General features: G+C 35.4%; 1 protein-coding gene across 3 annotated transcripts in view; it reads right to left on the bottom strand.

Moving 5' to 3' along the window:
• The window catches only part of AUH (AU RNA binding methylglutaconyl-CoA hydratase), a 162935-nt gene that overhangs the window by 92947 nt on the left and 47408 nt on the right, over positions 1 to 22580 (bottom strand). For all 3 annotated transcript variants that reach the window (XM_079925498.1, XM_079925499.1, XM_079925497.1), the window contains one exon: positions 14596 to 14682. In XM_079925498.1, the coding sequence (XP_079781624.1) occupies positions 14596 to 14682 (87 nt within the window). The remainder of the gene's footprint in view (positions 1 to 14595; positions 14683 to 22580) is intronic.

Below are 22580 nucleotides of genomic sequence, written 5' to 3'. Positions count from 1 at the left end.
TTTCCAGCTCTTCATGAAATACCATCTAATTACAGAAAGACTAGTCAAAAGTAGATAAACACCTCTGTTCTAGAACAGCATATTCTATACTGCTAATTTGCACAATGGAGGTCCCAGTAGTGAGGTACCCACATCATGCACCCGGAGGAGGGATGGTAAGTTCAGGAACAACAGCCGTTATTAGATTGGGATCATCTCATGTTTGTGCAACCATGCTGACTTGTTCATGCCTAATATTTCAAAATAGTCAGTTAACTGCTTTCAACCTACACATCCCCTACCTGAAGGGGGGCAGTGAGGACTTCTAACAATGAGAATTTGTTTAGAATAAAACATCTCAAAAAAGAGCCATAAGAGGTTTTTGGGTTTTTTTTTCCTTTGAAAAGAGCAAAAGACCTAAATTTTGTTCTAGGATTTTGGAGTTACTTTTTAAGAAGACGCTTTCCAAGAAGCTAGGAAAGGTAAAGTAAGGAATTTAGTGACTCAAAACACAGAACTTCTTTCTGACCTCTATTTTAATAAAATAGCTTTCAAATGAGTCTAGTACCTCTAAGTTCCTTATAGACTCTCTTTTATTAAAAACAAGCACAGCATAATAGTCACTATGGCCAAGAATAAAGTTCATTCACCCTTCAGACCACAGAGAAAGATACTCTAAATGTGGAAAATGACAATATAATGAAACAAAAGGGGAAAGTGGTATCAAACAGGTAGGATATATTCTGATTTGTACTATTACTGATACTGCTACAATGACCAATTTCAAGATATGTATGGTTGTTGAAAACCAGCTCACAAAATTCCTGAAAATTTAACAATCCTCGAGTCCATATGAACAGGCGCCAGCACATGTACATATAGAACAGTCCCAAGAGTACAATGCAGGATCCTCCTCCACCAGCATCCATTAACATCCACCAGACAAACCATTTCCTCCCATGGGAAAAATAGCCCCAGGAAGCCCTTCTCTAGGAGAACTATAGCATAAGGACCAAAAAGAAAGCTGGAGGCCTATGTGCAAATCTGGTCCATAAACCAATTTTGTTTGTCATTCAAAGGGTTTCTTCTCAAGAAAAACCTTAAAACTAGGAGATATTTTCTAAAAATCTAGAATTCTGGCTTCTCTTGAAAATAAGAAAAAAAGAACATAAGAAAAAATGCAGAAAATTATTCAAGAAATAAAGTAAGAAAGGTTTGCAGAACTCAAGATATATGAAGCTACTAAAAACACTGATCTAATTTGACAAATATAAAGAATATATGTAGCATGTATATATAATGAAGCATAATAATAACAAACTCCCTTAAAATCACCAAAGTAAGAAACAGGTCAGAACTAATACCCTATCTGCCCAGGTGTTCTTCACCTATTCTTCCACCTGCCTTCTCAAACCCGAAGTTAATCACCGAAGTCTGTGTTTATCATTCTCATATTTTTCCTCTGTGTGTGCATGTATATGTATGTGATTTCATTGCATTTACACATCTCTAAACTATATACTGTTTTGTATTGCTTTTAGTTTTACAAAATATTATATGTTGTTTTAATTCAACATTTTTCAAAGATTTATCTTTGCTGCTACATGTGTAAGTTATTTATTTGCAAGGCTGCCCATGTCCAACTGTACAAATATACCAAAACATCTATCCATTCCCGTCATTGATATTTGTTTGTTTTTAGCTTTTTACTATGAACAATATTGCTACTATAAACAGTATTTTTCTTATATCCTAATATAAGTAGTTTCCCTGGACACGTGCAAAATGCCTATAGCATAGTGCTGTTTCAAACTCTAAGTAGCAAACCACTCATTAGAAGACCAAAATCAGGAAGTTTTAAAAATAAAATAGGATAGTATCAAACTGCAATGCACAAAGAAAGGTGATTATTTCATGAATCTTTGATACCCACCCACCCCTATGTGTTTACTGGACCAAATTGTAAGTATATTTGTTACTGTCTAGTAAAAACAGTCTTAAAGTCACCCTTCTAGGTAAATACCCCATAAAAATGTGAACTATTGACTCTTTTGGGATGTGGATGCCCAACTTTGTAAGATAGCACCAACAAACTTTTCCTAACCAGTTACACCAATTTATACTCCCATGGAAAATGTATAAAAACTTCCTGGTGATCCACTACCCCGCTAACTTTGGTAATGTCAGGCATAAGAATTTTCGGTTAATCTGGTAAATACAAAATAGCATCCCACTGTGGTATTAATCTGCATTTCTGTGATTGCATATGAGGTTGATCATCTTTCCATATGTTTACTTCCGATTTCCCTTTCCTCTTGTGTGAAACATTTTTCTGTCTTATTGACTTCCTGGCTGCATGTATGTATGCACGTGTTGATCCATGTCTGCATGTATATATACACGAATCCTTTGACAGCTATGTGTTTCAAGTCTTTTCTCCCAGTTTGTGGCTTTTCTTTCTCCTTTCTTCACAGTGTCTTTTAATGAACGAATGTTCTTAATTTCATAGAACTTATCAACCTTTCCTTTTGTTTTGTATTTTGTGTTTAAGAAATTTTTCACTCCATCAAGATCATATAAGTTTGTTTTACCTCATAAATGTAGTCAAATCTTTGCCGTCCCCAGTGTCCTCAATGCCTTCTCTCTCCTTATCAGTTCCCCTACTTCTGTGGGTCTGTTTTGGGTTCTATATTCCACTCCATCGGTCAATTTGTCTATCCCAAAGTCAGTAATATACCATCTTAACTTCCATATCTTTAAAATAAGTCTTGAGTACTAATAAGGCAAGGACTCTCATTTTCTTCTTCTTTAGAAATGTTCGGCTATTTGGGGGCCTCTTTTTATTTTTTTTTTGCGGTACGCGGGCCTCTCACTGTTGTGGCCTCTCCCACTGCGGAGTACAGGCTCCGGACGTGCAGGCTCAGCAGCCACGGCTCACGGGCCCAGCCGCTTCACAGCACGTGGGATCCTCCTGGACCGGGGCACGAACTCGTGTCCCCTGCATCGGCAGGCGGACTCTCAACCACTGCGCCACCAGGGAAGCCCTGGGGCCTCTTTATGCTCATCAAGTTTCTCACAAAATTAATGTACTTTTAAGTTAAATCTGTACATTGAATCATTTGTGAGAATCATCTTTTAGATACTGAATCTTCCTATTCAAGAAGATAATGTCTCTATTTAATTTTTTAATGTCTTACAATAATGTTTCATAATTTTTCCATACAGCCTGCATATGTTTCTAGATACATTTTTCTTCCTACTGTCAATAATATCTTTTTCTGACTGATATCTTTTGTCTGTTGCTATTGGAAAAAAGGCAATTGATTATTTTTTAATATGGATCTTATATTCAGCCATCTTGCAATACTCGTTATTTCTAATAATTTGTGGATCCTTTTAGATTTTCAATAGAGACAATCACTTGAGAAAGATAGTGTTACATTTCTTCTTTTTCAGTCATTATTTTATTTCTATTTCCTGCCTTTCCACAAATGCCAGGATTTTCAGAACAATGTTGAATAGAGGTGGTGATTGCAGGCCTCCTGTCTTTTTCCTGATTTTAGGAGACCACTTTTACATTTTACTAAGAAATACCAGGCTAAGAAAGCTCCCTTCTATTCCTAGTTTACCTTTAGTTTTATCTATGATAGATTTGACATCTCTCATTCTTTTTATCAATCTACTGAGAAAAACACATGACTTTAATGTGGTATCTTTGTCTGGTTTTGGTATCAAGGTGATGCTGGCTTCGTAGAATGAGTTCAGAAACATTCCTTCCTTTGCAAATATTTTGTAATAGTTCACAAAGAGTAGGTGCTAGCGCTTTTCTAAATGTTTGGTAGAATTCACCTGTGAAGTTGTCTAGTCCTAGACTATAGTTTGTTGGGAGTCTTTTTATTATGGATTCAATATCATTACTGGTAACTAGTCTGTTGATATTTTCTATTTCTTCCTGGTTCAATGTTGGGAGATTGTACATCTACAGGAATTTTTCCATTTCTTCTAGGTTGTCCATTTTATTGGTGAAAAATTGTTCACAGTAATCTCTTATGATCCTTTGCATCTCTGTGGTGTCAGTTATAAATTCACCTTTTTCATTTCTGACTTTATTGATTTGGCCCCTCTCTTTTTCTCTTGATGAGTCTGGCTAAAGGTTTATCAATTTTGTTTATCTATATCTTTTGACTTACATGTAAAGTGATTATTGATGGGTAAGTAATTGCTGCCATTTTTAAAATTGTGTTTGGGTTGTTTTTGTAGTTGTTTTTTGTTCTTTTTTTTTGCTCTCTTCCCTTGTGATTTGATGATTACCTTTAGTGTTATGCTTGGATTCCTTTCTTGTTTTGTGTGTGTGTAACTATTATAAATTTTTGGTTTGTGGTTACCATGAGGTTTATGTATACCATTATATATGTATTAAGTAATTTATTTTAAGCTGCTCCCCTCTTAAGTTCAAATGCATTTTAACAACCCTGCATTTCCATCCACCCCAATATTTACTGTTTTGACATCATATTTTACATCTTTTTGTTTTATGTATCCCTTTACTACTTATTGTGGATATAGGTAATTTTACTACTTTCATCTGTTAACTTTCCTACTAGTTTTGTATTTGGTTGATTTACTACCTTTACTATATAGTTGCCTTTACCAATGATATTTTTTTCTTTCATAATTTTCACATTTCTAGTTGTGACCTTTTTTTTTTAATTTATTTTGAGGTGTGTTTATTACCCTTTGGACAAGTAAGCAGAACGTCCAATTGACCAAGATTCAAGGAGGGATGGTCAGAGCTGGCTTTAGAGGAAGACTGCGAGTCATATATGGAAATTTAACAAGGATCTAAGGAGGCTCCCTGGAGTGACAATGTTCATGGATCAATGAATATATGGGCCTGCTGGTCGGGTCTATTTTAGAAAAGTAAATTTGCTTTCTTGTAGGTAAATTCCAAAACCAGCTAATGTGGTCTCCAGGATTGCGGGGATATTATTAGAATCCCAGACAATGCTAAATTAGCAACCCCTTTCCCTTACTAATCTATCTAAAGACAAAAAAAAAAAAGTACTGCCCAAAACCCTCTCCTCATGTTTTCATTTTTCCCAGTGTCTTTTCAGGATGAGCCCTGACAGATAGTTGAACAACTGCCCTTTGGACGGTGGCTGCAGAGAGCTGAGCAAAGGGTCTTGGAATTCTGAAATACAGATCAGATGACGTTCTTATAACTTAATTATCTTGAATTCTCTAACATTCTTTTACCTGTTGACATTATCATATTAAAATTTTATCATGCCTGAAATGTTTATTCTTGCAGTGAAAATCACTCCAGGTTACAATTTTTCCCCTTCTCAAAAATACTGCTATTTCTCTAGATGGTTGTTTTTATTCCATCATCCATCATGATAAAAACTAGATAGCTAGTGGGAAGCAGCCACATAGCACCGGGAGATCAGCTCGATGCTTTGTGTCCACCTAGAGGGGTGAGATAGGGAGGGTGGGAGGGAGACACAAGAGGGAGGAGATATGGGGATATATGTATATGTATAGCTGATTCACTTTGTTATACAGCAGAAACTAACACATCCTTGTAATCAATTATACTCCAATAAAGATGTTTAAAAAAAAATGGCCTTTTCTTTTTCACTTACAGAAATCCCTTTAACGTTTCTTGTGAAGTTGGTTTGGTAGTGCTAAAAGCTTTTCTTGTCTGTAAAAGTTTTGACCTCTACATCAAATCTGAATGAAAGCCTTGTGGGTATTTTAGGTTGTAGGTTTTTCCCTTGCATCACTTTAAGTATATCATGCCACTACTTTCTGCTCTGCAGGGTTTCTGCTGAAGTCAGCTGATAATCTTATGGAAGTTCCCTTTTAGGTAACTTGTTACTCTTCCTTGCTGCTTTTAATATTCTCTATTCTCTCTTTAGTTTTGGTTTTTACCGTTTTAATAATACAATGAATTGTATCTTGGTGTGGTCCTTCTTGGGTTGATGCTGTTTGGGGCTCTCTGTGCTTCCTGGGCCTGGGGATGTCTGTTTCCCATCCCAGGTTAGGGAGGTTTTCAGCTATTATGTCTTCAAATACGTTCTCTTCCCCTTTCTCTCTTCTCCTTCTGGGACCCCTAAAATGCAAATGTTAGTATGCTTGATGCTGTCCTACAAGTCTTCTTAAACTGTCCTCATTTCTTTTTATTCTTTTTTTCTTTTTCTTCAGCTTCATTGATTTCCACTACTCCATCTTCTAGCTAATTTGTTCCTCTGTATCATCTAATCTACTGTTGATTCCTTCTAGTGTATTTTTTCTTTCAGTTATTACATTCTTGACCTCTGTTTAGTCATTTTATATTTTATACTCTTTGTTAAAAACGTCTATGTTTTCACTCTGTTCATCCAATCTTCTCCTGATTTCTTTGCTATGTATCAATATTTGGTAGTTCGGTTACATTTCCTGACCTTGGAGAACTGCCCTTTAGTAGGAGATGGCCTATCTGTTCCAGCAGCACACTCCTTCCTATCTGGTCACAGAGCTGTATGCTCCAGGGGTGCCCGTTATGGAGACTGCACAGGCCCTTCTGTTATAGCAAGCTGACCACTTTGAATGGTCTGGCAGGCATGGCTGACCCCCAGTTCAGTTGGTTGCCAGGTCCTGCCTTATGTAGAGGCTGTCAGCTGCTGCTGGGTAGGGCTGGGTCACAAGGCAGCTGGCTGTGGATCCCCAAGGGGTCCCGAGGCTAATGTTGGCTCACTGGTAGGCAGAGCCAGGTTTCAGGGTGGGTGGTTACAGGACTTGGGTCCTTGGATCTAATGTTGATCTGCTGGTGAGTGGCGCCAGATCTTGACACACCTGGCTACAGGGCCCAGGGTGTCCCAAAGATGGTGTCGTCCTGTTGGTGAGTGGGGCTGGATCCTAGAGAGGCCTGCTGAGGGGTCCAAGGTGTCTTGGAGCTGGTGTTGGCTTGCTAGTGGGCAGGACCAGTACCAGGGCCTAGGGTGGGATGGGGGGTGGGGTGCACCAGGGCAGGTCCTGCAAACGAGTTGGTAAAGTCGGTCTGGGGCTAGTGCCGGCCCACTAGTGGGCAAAGCCAGGTCCCAGAGTCTCTGGCTGCAGGGTCCTGGAGGTCCTGGAGTTGGTGTATCAACCTGCTGGTGGGCAGGGATGGGGCCCAAGGTGACCTGGGGCTGGTGCCTGTCTACTGGCTGGTAATGTTGGTCTAGGGTTAGTGCTGGCCAACTGGTGTGTACAGCCAAGTCCTAGCGTCTCTAGCTGCAGGGCCCTCAGGTGGAGGGACTAGTGCCGGGACTGTGCAGGGCTTGGTCCTGGGCCCTCTGGTGGACAGGGCGAGGTCCCAGGATGGCTGTGGGCTCAGGGAGTCTTAAGGCAGCTGGCAGGCTGGTGGGTGGGGCTGTGTCCAGCTCAGCTAGTTGCTTTGCCTGAGGCATCCCAGTACTGGTTGTGAAAGGCTGGTGGGTGGGGCCAGGTCCTGGAGCTAATAAGCTAAAGGGAGAATTCCAAATTGGTGCTTGCCAGCATCAGTGTCCTAATGGTAGAATGAGTTCCCAGAAATGTCTGCCACCAGTGTCTATGTCTTCAGAGTGAGCTGCAGTTGCCTCCTGCCTCTCCAGAAGGATCTCCAAGATCAGCAGTTGCATCTGAATCACACTCTTCTCAAACTACTGCTTCTGCCTTAGGTCCTGGAGGATGCAAGATTGTGTGTGTACCCTTTAAGAGTGGAGTCTCTATTTCCCACAGCCCTCTGGCTCTCCCAAAAGTAAGCACTGCTGGCCTTCAAAGCCAAACATTCTGGGGTCTTGTCTTCCCAGTGTAGGATGGCTGTACACCAGAAACTAACACAACATTGTAAATATATATATATATATATATATATATATATATATATATATATATATATTCTTTTTTACATTCTTATCCATTATGGTTTATTACAGGGTACTGAATATAGCTCCCTGTGCTATATAGTAGGGCCTTGTTGTTTATCTATTTTACAAACAATAGTTTGTATCTGCTAATCCCAACCTCCTAATTTATACCTCCCACTCCCTTCCCATTTGATAACCATAAGTTTCTCTTCCATGTCTGTGAGTCTGTTTTGTAAGTAAGTTCATTTGTATCATATTTTAGATTCCACATATAAGTGATACCATATGATATTTGTCTTTCTCTTTCTGACTTACTTCACTTAATATGATAATACCTAGGTCCATCCATGTTGCTGTAGACTGCATTATGAAATTTAATGAAGATTTTAGGATCCAGCACATGATACCTTTTTATAAATATTTCACATGTTCATGAGAAGTATACATACACTCTAATCTGGGGTTAAGAGTATATTAAACCAAACTTGGTACTCAGGTTGTTCAAATCTTTATTTTTAAGGTCTTTTGACCTCATTGATAAGTTGGGAGAGATGGGTTGCGATTATCCACAATGACAGAGGATTTGACAGTTTCTCCTATATACATCCAATATAGCTTTATTTGTACATTTTCAGATCTTTGTTTTCAGGTGCATACAAGTTCAGTATGACATTTCCTAAGAAATTTAAACTTTTATCATATGCAGTGACTATCTTACTAATAATCCTTTTTATCTCAAAGTATATATCTATATACCTCTTTCCTTTGGTTAGTCATCTCCTGGCATAAAAAGAACTATACCAGATGTGGCTATTATTAACAATACACAGCCTATTTACATTTTTTAATTAGATCTAAACATCTCTGTCAACAGCAAGTTTAATCAACTGACATTAATGGTAATTACTTTACTTATTTCAACATCTTACTATTTAATTTGTCCTAAGATTATGCTTCTTTTTATATTTTTTATGGATCTGATGAACTTTCTTTTGGTTTTTGTTTTGTTTTGTTTTTCTTACTACTCCCTTCACCCTCCAACTCATCTGTAAGCTTTATGCTCTGTTTCCATGAAGAATATCTTAGGACCCCTATCAAAGGATACACAGGCCTTAAAACCTTTCATCTCTGAAAAGCAAAAACCAATGAAAAGCCCTGAGCCAAGCGTGAAGCAATGTATCCAAATTAGAACTGAAAGTCAGTAGATTTTTTTAAATATATAAATTTAAAAAGTGGAAGACTAGAATTAATTCTAAAAAACAGAAAAAATAAAAAAGCTAGAAGACATCTGAGATGGATGGATAGATGGATGGCAGTGAGGGAGGGAGAGAGAGAGAGAAAGGGCAGGTGAGAGGGAGAAAGGAAAGAAATCAGGCCATGTGTCTGCTTCAGCACAACCTGTGAGCTAATATGGTTTTTCTATCTTTAAATAGGTAGAAAAAAATCTATTTAAAATACTATTTCATAATCTATAAAAATTATATGGAATTCAAATTTCACTGTGCATGAAATTTTACTGTAACAGAAAAACACACATTTTTTTACACATTGTGGCTGCTTGAGCACTGTTTGTCAAAGTTGAGTAGCTGGTACAAGACAAGGATGTCTCCTGTCACTAGTCCTTTTCAACATCATGCTAGAAGTCCTTACTAATGCAATTAGACAAGAAAAGGAAATAAAAGGTAATACAGACTGGGAAGGAAGACATTAAACTGGCTTTGTTTGCAAAATATATTTTCATGCATGATGTGCAGAAACCTGAAAGAATTAACAAAAACATTCCTGGAACAAATAAGCAATTATACCAAGATTGCAGGACACAGGGTACATATACAATAAGTCAATCATTCTTTTATATACCAACAACGAACAAGTGGAATTTGAAATTAAAGACACAATATCACTTACACTAAGACCCCAAATAATGAAATACTTAAGATATAAATCTAACAAAATATGTACAAGATCTATATGAGGAAATTAAACTAATGCTTGAAATCAAGGAAGAACTAAATAGAAGAAATTCTGTGTTCATGGATAGGAAAACTCGATATTGTCAAGATGTAGATTCTTCCCAATTTAATCTATGCAATGCAATTCTCAATCAAAAGCACAGCAAGTTATTTTGTGGATATTCACAAACTGATTCTAAAATTTATATGGAGAGGCAAAAGAGCCAGAATGACCAACACAATATTGAAAGAGAACAAAATTGGAGGACTGACAGCAACCAATGTCAAGAGTCACTATAAAGCTACAGTAATTGAAGACAGTGCGGTTACTGGCAAAAGAATAGACAAATAAATAACGGAACAGAACACAGAAACAGATTGCATACACACTGTCAATCAACTGATCTTTGACAAAGGAATAAAGGTAATATAATGGAACCCTGATAGTCCTTTCAACAAATAGTGCTGAAACAACTGGATATCCAGAGGCAAAAACATGAATCTAGACACAGACCTACACCCCACAACAATTAACTTAAAATGGATCACAGATCTAACTGTAAAGCACAAAACCATCAAACCCCTATAAGATAACATAGGAGAAAACCTAGAAACCTTGGGTATGACAATGACTCTTTAAATACAACACCAAAGGCACAATCCATGAAAGAAATAATGGATAAGTTTGACCCTAATAAAATAAAAAACTTCTGCACTACGAAAGATAACGTCAAGAGAATGAGAAGACAAGCAACAGATTAGGACAAAGTATTTGCAAAAGACATACCTGATAAAGGAATATTATCTAAAATATACAAAGAACTCTTAAAACTCAACAATAAGAAAACAATCCAATTAAAAACTGAGCCAAAGACCTTAATAAACACCTCACCAAAGAATATATACAGATGGTAAATAAGCCTATTTGAAAAGACACTCCACGTCATATGTCATCACGGAAATGCAAATTAAATCAACTACGATCTACCACTACACACCTATTAGAATAGCCAAAATCTGGAACACTGACAACGCCAAATGCTAGCAAGGATGTAGAGCAACAGAACAGAAACTCATTTACTGCTGGTAGGAAGGCAAAATGGTACAGCCACTTAGGAAGACAGTTTGGCAAATTCCTATAAAATTAAACAGACTCTTACCACATGATCCAGCAATCGTGCTCCTTGGTAGTTACCCAAAGGAGTTGAAAACACGTCCACTCAAAAATCTGCACACAGATGTATATAGCAGCTTTATTCATAGTCGCAAACACCTGGAAGCAACCAAGGTGTCCTTCAGTAGGTAAATGGAGAAACTGTGATACATCTATACAGTGGAATATTGTTCAGCAATAAAAAGAAATGAGCTATCAAGGCATGAAACGACATGGAGAAAACTTTAATGCATGTTACTAAGTGAAAGAAGCCAATCTGAAAAAGCTACATATTACACGATTCCAACTATATGATGGAAAAATATGGAGAAAGTAAAACATGGTTGCCAGAGAGGGCAGAAGGGACGGATAAGTCAAGCACAGAGGATTTTTAGGGCAGTGAAAACACTCTGGACAACACTATAATGATGGGTACATGTCATTTTACATTTGTTCAAACCCATGGAATGTAAAACACCAAGAGTGAACCCTAACATAAACTATGGACTTGGGTAATTATAATGTGTCAACATAAGTTCATCAACTGTAACCATTGTGCCTCTCTGGTGTGAGATATTAATAATGGGGGGGGGAGACTATGCATATTGTGGTGGCAGGGGATATATGAGAAATCTCTTTACCCACCCCTAAATTTTGATGTGAACCTAAAACTACTCCTGAAAAATAAAGTCTTTAAAAAAAAGAAAAGTTGAGTTACTGCAATAGAGACCATAATACCCCTGCAAAGCCGAAAATATCTGCTATCTGTCCCTTTAAGAAAAAGTTTCCTAGTCCCTGGTTTAATGTACTAAACGAACAAATTTGATCAAGACAGTTTTTACCTGCCCTTCAAAGTCTCACTAAGTCACCACCAAAGACATCTTAAAAATTTTATGTCCATTGTAATGCTGTAGTGAAAAGTATCATTACCTAATATTAGGGAACTCATGGAATAGGAAAAAGAGTACTGGATCAGGATCCAGAACAGAAATAGTACAGCTTCAACCAGTGAAAAGAAAAATCTACTACAAAAAAAGTAGTTCTTCATTTAAAAAGCATCAGAAAAATTCCAATTTCAGATTCAATAAAATAGAAAGAGGCTGGGAACAAACATCAACGTAATGTTTATAACTGAACCAGTCTTAGCCATTCATCCCAGCATATATAGAGAGTTACAGATAGCATCAACTTCTACTTCCAAGATCAAGTTCTCTGACCAACATGGAAACCAAATCCATGCTCTGCCTCAGAAGACATCTATCTCACCATATGGTTGAAGCTGGAGAGAGAAGCAGAGGAGAGTCTTCAATAACACTGGCAGAGGATAAACAAAAGTCATGAAGGTGACAAGAAACATTCTAGAAACCAAAACACATATATTTTTTAAAAACTTAGCTCTAAAAAAAAAGGAAACAACAATAACAAAACCACACAAGACCCCAAAAGATGCCACATGGTCAAATTCTAATCTTTCAAATAACAGATGATTTCCCTGTATAGTACAGAAAAAGGTGAAAAACTTTTCACTTCATTCTATGAAGGTTGTATAAACATGATACCAAACCAGAAAGGGTAACACAAAAAACAAAATTAGAAGATTCCCATCTCGTTTATGTTTATATCAAAATATATAAAATTAAATCCAGCAGTATATATTAAAAACCACCATAACCACGAACCACAATGACCAGGTAGTGTTTATTCTACTAATACAAGGCCAGTGCAGCATCAGTAAGACTATTAATACAATTCAGTATAATAAAATCTGAGACAAATTTTAATATATACCATCCTGACACATAACAAAAAGGCAGCTGACAAACTTTAACCCTTATTCTCGATTAGAAAAGAGTAGCAAACTCCTAAAGAAGTTGAAATAGTAGAAAACTCTCTGAACTTGATATTTATCGGCAAAATATTAAAAGCATTCATTAAACTCAAATAAAGGTAAGGATGAACATGATCCCTTCAACAGCTGAATATTGTACCAAGAACCTTAGCCAATGTGAGAATATATGAAAAATATGTTAAGATTAAAATGCTGGAAACAGAAGAGATTAATATTGCATTTTTTATATATAATGAACTTTTTTTGTTTTCTGGAAAACACAAGAAAATTAATTGAGAAAAAACATGGCTTATACAAGTACAAGCACATAAAATTTACCAAATTTCCTACGGACCTACAACAATAACCAGACTTCATCAGAAGTACGGTGAAAAGATCCCATTCAAAGGAATAAATGCTATAAAATAGCTAGGGATAAATCTGAGGGGGAAAAAAGATACAAGACAAAGCCAATGTGAAGAAAACTTCTTTGACGAACATTAAAACATGAATGACCACCCCCTCAAAATAAGAGCCATGCATATCATGGATGGAAAGATTTAGTATCATAAAAATGTCAATTCTTTATAAACAAGATTTATAGAAATTCCAATCGAAGTCTCATAAGAGTATTTTTCTTCTTCACTTTAAAATTAATAATTCTAAACTCATTTGGAAGAGTTGATGTGTGAGAATTAGCAAAGAAAATCTTCAAGGAAAAAAGAAAAATAATAATGACGGGAACTTTGTACCCTCTAGATATTAAAGCTCCTAGAAGTGAATTAGGGTGGAACATTAAGAGGCAATACCTGTAATAAATTTAACAACAAAAGATTAATACAAAATTGGCTTTAGGTAAATAGTTATTAAATAATGCTATAGAAAAGAGGATAAAGAATGTGAAAAGGCAATTTACAGGAGGGGAAAAGCAAGTCTAATCTGAAAAGATATACTAGCATCTGAGAAAGTGAAAATTAAAATGCTAAGATTATTTTTTTCTTCAACTCTGGCAAACTTAAAAAATAACAACATTAAATGCTACAAGACTATAAGGAAACAGGTACTGTCCTGTGATTGATGGGAATATAAATTATTACCATCTTTTTGCAACATAATCTGGTAGGATTTATTAAAATGTAAAATGAACACATGATACTTAGAACTGCAATACCATGTTTAGCAATCTTATAAATATACATACTAATGTTCTAAAAGACTTTGTACAAAGATAATCACTGCTTTACTATAAATAAGAAAAATGGCAAAACCCCACAAAAACAAAACAACAAAAACATCCTAAGTGTTCATTAATGAAGAAATAGTTTCAAATTTTGGATAAACTATGCTATGGATTACTATGTAGTAATGTATTAAAGAGTATTAATAATAAATTGATATATACTGAAATATAAACACTACACAGAAATTTATAATTCTAAGGAGATAGTATGATCCCGTTTATGTAAAAAACAAAAAAAATCCCAATCTATAAATATGTCTGTGTATGCAACTATTTAAGAAATATAAATACTTATGTCAAAGGCTTATGCCAAATTATTCTTTGTTTTCTAATAATTACCTCTATATGCCATGTCATCATAAATAGGAGGCATCTTTAATTATAAAAAAAATTTTCACAACTTTTCAAATTAAATATATTACATGCTGTTTTACAACCAGCTATAGGTCATGACTATCTAACTATATAAATATTTTAGCCAAAGCTTATACATAAAGACAATGTGCAACTTTTAGAATCTGACATTTAAGGTCACCTTCAGCATGCTAAAAGGAGAATTTAATTGTGCTTACCGATTTCATTAATCACTGCTCTTATTTTGGAGACAAAAGGACCAACTTCACTGGAATTCATTTTGACTCTTTCCTTAAGGTCAGCACCTGCAAAGTATTTTATTTACAAATATAATCTAGTTATAAACAAAATTTTAAGGCAACAAACTGAACATTTACTTAAGATTTATATATAACTTGAAGACAGACTAGATTTATCTATCAAAGGAATTACAGTATCTAAGTTTTCCTTCCCAAAGACCAGCACCAGATTGAATATATTTGTTTGTTCATGTATCTACCATGTGCTTAAAGTAATGCTTCTCAAACTTCATGGTCTCAGAACCCCTTTATACTCTTAGAGAAGGAGGCATTGTTAACATTATATATATCTACCAATAGTTATTCTATTAGAAAATGAAACAAAATTTTTAAAATATTTATTTTTTCATTGAATAATACAAATAAACCCATTCCTGTTAACATAAATGATTACAGACTGATGCCACTTTCTTGGTTCTTGAAAAGATGCTGGCTGTTCTATCCACCACTGCTGCTGTCCCATCAGTGCAAATGCCAACCCAATGAAAAGGGCAAATCACACCTTCCTGCTATGAAAATCATTGTGACTTCATGGATGCCCACCCTGATGACTGCAGATCACATTTGAGAATCACTGGCTTGAAAGTATATGCAAATAGACAATTTCATAATTATGACTTTATCACAGAATCATAACTTTGGAACAGATAAAAATAAACATAAGGAATTCCTTAAGGGATTAAACTGTTTACTCCGTGGCTCAACAAAGACCTTCTTTTTAATAAAATTAAACTCACTGAGAAAAGGTATCCCCATTAAAATAAATAAACAAAAAACAAAGTAAAATTACAGCATAGATAGTATATACTCAGCTACTTATTTTCTTATTAGCCCATTATAAATTGATCATGACTAGATGTAACATCAAGTAGCAGCTGATTCTGAGCCCATATACTTCCTGTGGAAGTGACAACTGCAGTTGACAAAACACATATCCTACAACCCATCAGTTCTTAGGTATATATACCCTAGAAAATCTCTCAAATATATGCCCAAGGAAATACATACAACATTCAATACAACATGTATAAAAATAGCAGAAAAGTGGAAAAAACCTAAATATCCACTAAAAGGATTAATAATAAAACTGGGACATATTTATACAACAAAATGTTATATGTGCAGCATGAAAATGAAGGAATTAGAGTATAAATATGGATAAATCTAATGATGTTGCAGGATTTATAATTATATAAATAAATACAATACATATTTATCATTATATATAATTACTGAAAGATACACAGGATAATAACCATTTAAATAAGTTTTTAAAAGAAGAATGCTATGTAGGGATATAAAACATACATGGAAATGATAAATTCCAAATTCAATTGGTGGTGACCTCTGTGGGGGAGGGAGAGAGATGTGATTGGCAATAGACACAGAGAACTTCAATCTTATTTGTAATACTGTGTTGCTTAAGTTAAGTGGTGGGTACTCAATATGGTAGGTAGTCATGATTTTTGGATGTCTGATACATGTCTTCATAATTTTTTCCATGGAGAATTAAAATTTAGCATGGAAGAAAAATGTTAGTAGTGTCAAAAGAATTCTAAACTAGTAGGATGTATTTGTTAAAGAAATAATGTTTCAACTCACTGTCATTTAACATTAAGAATATAATTTTAAATTGAGAATATAAAATGTTGCCTAGTGCATGTTAGCTAACACATATAGGTTAATAAAAGTAGCTAAATGTAGTGTGGTATGGGGGAAGGCAATAGACGAAAGAGGAGCCAAAGCAATGAGGAACTGAAAGCTGATGGGACACATAGGGACTCTGGATGAGGTGGTCCTGAAGGAGCCCCTGTAACTCTATCATGGGATCCATCACGTCCTCTGGCCTCAGGGCACCATTAGGGTACCCTCTAACACAGCTCTAACTAGAGCTCCAATAGGGGGCTTTCACCAACATTCTGCCCCTGTGACCACACAGCAGGCTTTGAAAACCACACTCAGGTTAAAGAGACTAGGCTGCTGGAAGCCATGCCAGGACCTAAAGGGAATCAAGGTTTGCTCTTAACACGTGTGGCCCATTAACTGCACACTAGTCCCAGCAGAGAAGTGTAGAAGATGTGTCTCCTTATGGAATGCAGCTTTATCCACACAATGGTATGAGACAGAAAATAAGTATCTTTAAAGTGAAGAAAGAAAATAACTGCCAATCTAGAATTCCAAACAAATCAAACCTATCCTTCAAAATGATGGTGAAATAAAGACATTTTACACACCCACTCACAGACACACACACCCACAAACAACAATTTGTCACCAGCAGACCCACGTGAAAATAAACGCTACAGGGAATTCTTCAAGCAGATTATGAGAGTAGAGTTTTAAAGCTTATTTTATACTCCTTACAAGTGATACGTCTTAAAATATAAGGGCACAGACTGGCTAAAAGGGTAAAAAACTTGCAAACATTAAGCAAAAGAAAACTTGTAAAGTTATCTTCATCTCTGACAAAAGAGAAGTAAGGCAAGAAACATCACTCAAACTAGAGGGTTATTTTATAATAATAAATATGATGATCCATTAAAAAAGCCATAAGAATTCTAAATTGGCATACATAAAAAAGACAGCCCCAAAATACATAAAGCAAAAACTAACAGAACTAAAATGAAAAACTGCCAAGTCTACAACCACAGTGGATTTTAACAGACTTTTCACAGTAACTGATAAAGCAAGCAGTCAAATATCCTTTCAAATATTCCTATCAAGAAATAAAAAATCGGAAAAAATTAATCCCAAAGTAGAAACTGGAGCAAAAAAAACCTTTTAAATAGAAAACAAATGTGCGAGAGAAAATCAAAATAGTTGGTTCTTTGAAAAAAAACTAAAATAAATAATAGACCTTTTAGCAAGACTCATCATAGATAATCAGAGAAGGCACAAGTCCCAATCGAGAATGAAAAGGAGGGTAATACTAAGGATTTTACAGACAATAAAACAATATTATTAAAAACTTTGGCCCAAAGGATTTGAAAAATGACAGGAAATGAACAAATTCCTAGGAAAACACAACTTATTAAAACTGACAAAGAAATAGAAAATCTGAAAACACAAATACATATTAAAGAAATTGAATATGTAATTAAAAACTTTCCTACAAAGAAAACTGCATGCCCATATGGCTCCAATAGTAAATTCTTCCAAACATATAATGAAAAACATTTACCATCAATCTTAAAAATGCTGACATGGAGAACAGCAAAACAAAAACTTGAACAGAACATTGTAAGAAAAAAACATGACGGGCCAATTTTTCTCATAAATAAAGTCTCAAAAAATCCTAAACAAAGTATCAGTGTATCATACCTAGTAGTAACATAAATAAAATATATCAAGACCAATTTATACTCAGTCAAGATTTATGACTGGACTTACATTTTTAATATTAATTTTTTTAATTTATGAAATTTTTAAATTTATGTAATTGAGAAAGGTGAAAAACATAAATTTTCAGTAGGGTCAGAAAAGTAGTTGATAAAATTCAACACTCATTCTTTAACATCTTCACTGAGGTATAATTTACATAAAATAAAATTCAGTCATTTAAAATACACAATTCAATATTTTTTAAGTAAATTTACAGAGTTGTACAACCATCACCACAACCCAGTTTTAGAACATTTCCATTATCACAGAAAAGGTCCCTCACACCCATATGCAGTCACTCCCTGTTCTCACTTCTAGCCCCAAACTAATCTACTGATATTTTCCTATAACTTTGCCTTTTCTGAACATTTCATACAAATAAACTCATATAATATATGGTCTTCTGTTTCTTTCTTTCACACAGTGTAGTGTTTTTCAGGTTCATCCATGATATAAAGATGAATCAGTATTTTTTATCTTTTTATTACCAAATAGTATTTCATTGTAGGGACAGACATTTTGTTTATCCATTCATTGGTTGATGGACATTTGGGTTGTTTCTACTTTTTTGGCTATTATGAAAAATACTACCATGAACGTCTGCATACAAGTCTTTGTGTAGAGAAATTTTTTCACTTGTCTTGGATAGAGTGAAATTGCTGGGCTATATTGTAAATTTCTATTTAACTTAAAAAAGAAAAGAAGGAAAAAAACCTGCCACTGTTTTCCATAGTGGCTGCACCACTTTACATTCCTATCAGTAATGCCTAAGGGTCTCTATTGTCCTACAAGGTCACCAACACTAGTCTGCCCTTTTATCATAGCCATTTTAGTGGACATGAAGTGGTATTTATTATGGTTTTAAATTTGCATTTCCCTAATGACTAATGAGGTTAGCATCTTTTCAAGGTGCTTATTAGCCATTCATACAGTTTCTTGAGTGAAATGTCTATTCAAATCTTTTGCTCATTTTTTTGATGGATAATTTATTTTATTCTTACTGGGTTGTAAGAGTTATATCTTGCATGCAAGTCCTTTTTCAGAAATATGATTCAATATTTTCTCCCTGTGGCTTACCTTTTGATGATTCTTGATGGTTTTTCAAAGTTTAATTTTAATGAAGTCCAATTTATCAATTTTTTGTATTTTATTACTTGTACTTTTGGTGTCCTCTCTAATTAACACTCATTAATTAAAAATTCATAGCAAAGAAAAGAATCTTTTTGATTTTATAAAGAGTAATTACAAAATACCTATAGCTAACACCACCTTTAATGGTCAATTACTTCCTCTCAGAGACCAAGAATGAGAAAAGGTATTCTTTATCACTTCTACAGATGGGAACAGATGTACTAGTCTGTGTAATAAGAAAATTTTTTTAATTACAAGGAACAGAAGGAAAAAATAAAACTGCATAATTAGCAGATGACTTAATTATACATGAGGAATATCCAAAAGAATTTACAAACCATAAAAATAAGTGAATTTAGTAAGGTTGCTGGATACAGGTTCAATATTAAAAAATCAACTTTCTATGTACTAGCAAAAGAAATTTGTGAAATTTTAGAAAGATACCATTTATATTAACATTCAAAGATCAAAGAGCCAAGGAATAAATCTAATAAAAGATGTACAAAATCTTGACACTAAAAACCTACAAAATCTAAATTAAAGTCCTAAATAAATGGAGGAATATATCATTTCATGTGTTAGAAGATTCCATACTAAAAGATGTAAATTCTCTCCAAATTAATAGATTCGGTGTGGTTCCAATCAAAATCCCAATGATTTTTAGCAATTGACAAAGTGGATATGCAAAAGCCCAATAATAGACAAGATAATCTTGAAGAAGAAAAAGCTGGAGAATTTATATTAAAATAAGATGTATTATAAAGCTACAGTACTTAAGAAAATGGGACACTGGCTCAAAGATAGAGAAACAGAGCAATGGAACAGAATAGCAAGTCCAGAAAAGACCTGCTTGATTTATGACAAAGATGGCACTGCTGGAACATTCCAATAAATGGAGCTGGGACCACTGAAGGTTCATATGGGGAAAAACAATTCTTGACCCTTCATATCATATACACACACAAATCAGTGCATTACAGCCTAAATCTGAAAGGTAAAACAAATAACTTCTAAATGAAAATATCCAAAGATATCTTTAAGATTTTGGTATAGACAAAGATTTTTAAAAGGTTTTTCCAACACTTTTAAAAGGAAAACACTAGAGTTCTTTAAAATTAAAAACTTCTGTTCATCAAAGGACATCATTAAGCGAGTGAATATGCAAGTAAAAGAGTGGGAAATGGTATCTTAAATACATGTGTCCTGTGCATGTAAAGAACTATAAATCAGGAAGAAAAATATAAATAACCCAACTATAAAATATAGGCAAAAGATTCATACAGATAATTCACGAAAGAGAATATAACACTGGCTAATAAAGAGATGAAAAGGAATACAACATGACTAATCATCAAGGAAACACCGATTACAAACACAGATAGTTGGGGCTTCCCTGGTGGCGCAGTGGTTGAGAGTCCGCCTGCCGATGCAGGGGACACGGGTTCGTGCCCCGGTCTGGGAAAATCCCACATGCCGCGGAGCGGCTGGTCCCGTGAGCCATGGTCGCTGGGCCTGCGTGTCCGGAGCCTGTGCTCCGCAACGGGAGAGGCCACAACAGTGAGAGGCCCGCGTACCGCAAATAAAAACAAAAAAAAACCCACCACAGATAGTTTTATAAGCAGTACAGTGCTAAAGTGTTGGTGAAGGTATAGAGCAATGAGAACTTTGATTTAATGCTGCTGGGAGTAAAACTGGTAAAAAAAAAATCACCATCCCAAGTATACACATCCAACAGAAACACATGATATGTACACTAAAGGACACGTATAAGCATATTCACAGAAGCATTATTCAGAATAGCTGAAACCAGCAACACCCCAAACATTCATCAACAGCAAAATGAATAAATTGTGAAATATTCCCACAAATATGAATATAACTATTCCTAGACGAACAGTACATACTGAATCCCACAAACGTGTTGAGAAGAAGTCAACCTTAAAAGATACATGCTGGATAATTCCAGTTACATAAAGTTTGAAAACAGGCAAAATTAGTATTTGGTAATAAAAATCAGAAAAACCTCCACTATCTTTCGGGTGAGAGATGGTTAATGATAGGAAGAAGCATAACGGATGAATTATGGTGTGCTGGTAATGGTAGTGTTCATTTCTTAATTTGGGTGGTGATTGCACAGGTGAGTTCATTTTGCAGAAATTTAACTTACAGTTTGTGCAATTTTCCCTATGTATATTATAATTCAATTTAAAAATTTACGTTAAAAAAAATTCCTTCTGCAGCTAATCAGGCCTCTTTTCTCTGTGGAGGCCTGGTGTGCAATGGCTGCAAAAAGCAGCCACACACACACCATTGTAAAGCAATTATACTCCAATAAAGATGTTAAAAAAAAAAAAACACAAAAAAACAGATAACTAAGGCACTAACGAAAAAAAAAAAAAAGCTGCTTCCTTGGTAGTGCATGCAGCCTGTTGCTTATATGAGTTGCCCTAAAGGACCTTCGAGACAGCCCTTACCAGTGGACATTCATGTCTGACATCATGCTCTGCCCAATCTAGGCTCCAGACAGGTATACAGGGTGCCTTTGGAAAGCCCCAGCACGCAGTGGCCAGGGTCCACACTGGCCAAGTCATCACGTCCATCCGCACCAAACTGCAGAACAAGGAGCAAGTGATTAAGGCCCACACAGGGCCAAGTTCAAGTTTCTGGGCCCCAGAAGATCCACATCTCCAAGTGGATGAATCTGAAGACATGGTGGCAGAAAAGTGGATCATCCTGGATGACTACGGGTCAAATACATCCCTAATCGTGGGCCCCTTGGACAAAAGGCAGACCCTGCACTCATGAAAGCCGTGGTGCTTTCCCTTCCTTACTCATGCCCACCAATAAATCCAACTTTCCTGCCCAAAAAACAAATGGAAAAAAATGACAAAAAAAATTCCTGACTTCATACACATTACCTGCTCCAGCTACCACCAATTTCTCTCCTCTTTTTTTAAAGCCGAACTCCTCAAAAGGGCTGTCTTTCTGTCTCCCACCCTCTCCTCTTACACTATGTCTCTAAACAAGGGGGACAAAAAGATACTAAAAAATAAATATAATAAATAACCAAGATAAAAAGTGATAAATGTTTGGGAGTAAAAATAACAGGAAAGTGTGACTCTAGAGTGCAGAGGGAAGTAAAGTTGTGAACCACGTTACAATATTAAATAGTATGATCACACTGGTCTTACTGAGAAAGTATAATAAAATTCAGTAAGATCTCTGTAGTCCATATATTCCTGATAATTTAATATTTGGTTCTAAGTTACATATTTTTAATTATTTGTATTGCTTTTGCAGTATCTACCGCAAACTCTTTTCAACTAAATATGTAGTAATCAGAAACATAATACCCCAAGTAGACAATGCATGGAGTTAATATACCATTTAAC

The sequence above is a fragment of the Stenella coeruleoalba genome, assembly GCF_951394435.1.
Source record: "Stenella coeruleoalba genome assembly, chromosome: 7".
Lineage (NCBI taxonomy): Eukaryota > Metazoa > Chordata > Mammalia > Artiodactyla > Delphinidae > Stenella > Stenella coeruleoalba.
Note: the sequence above shows the minus strand (reverse complement) of the source record. Positions and strands in the feature narration are given on the sequence as shown.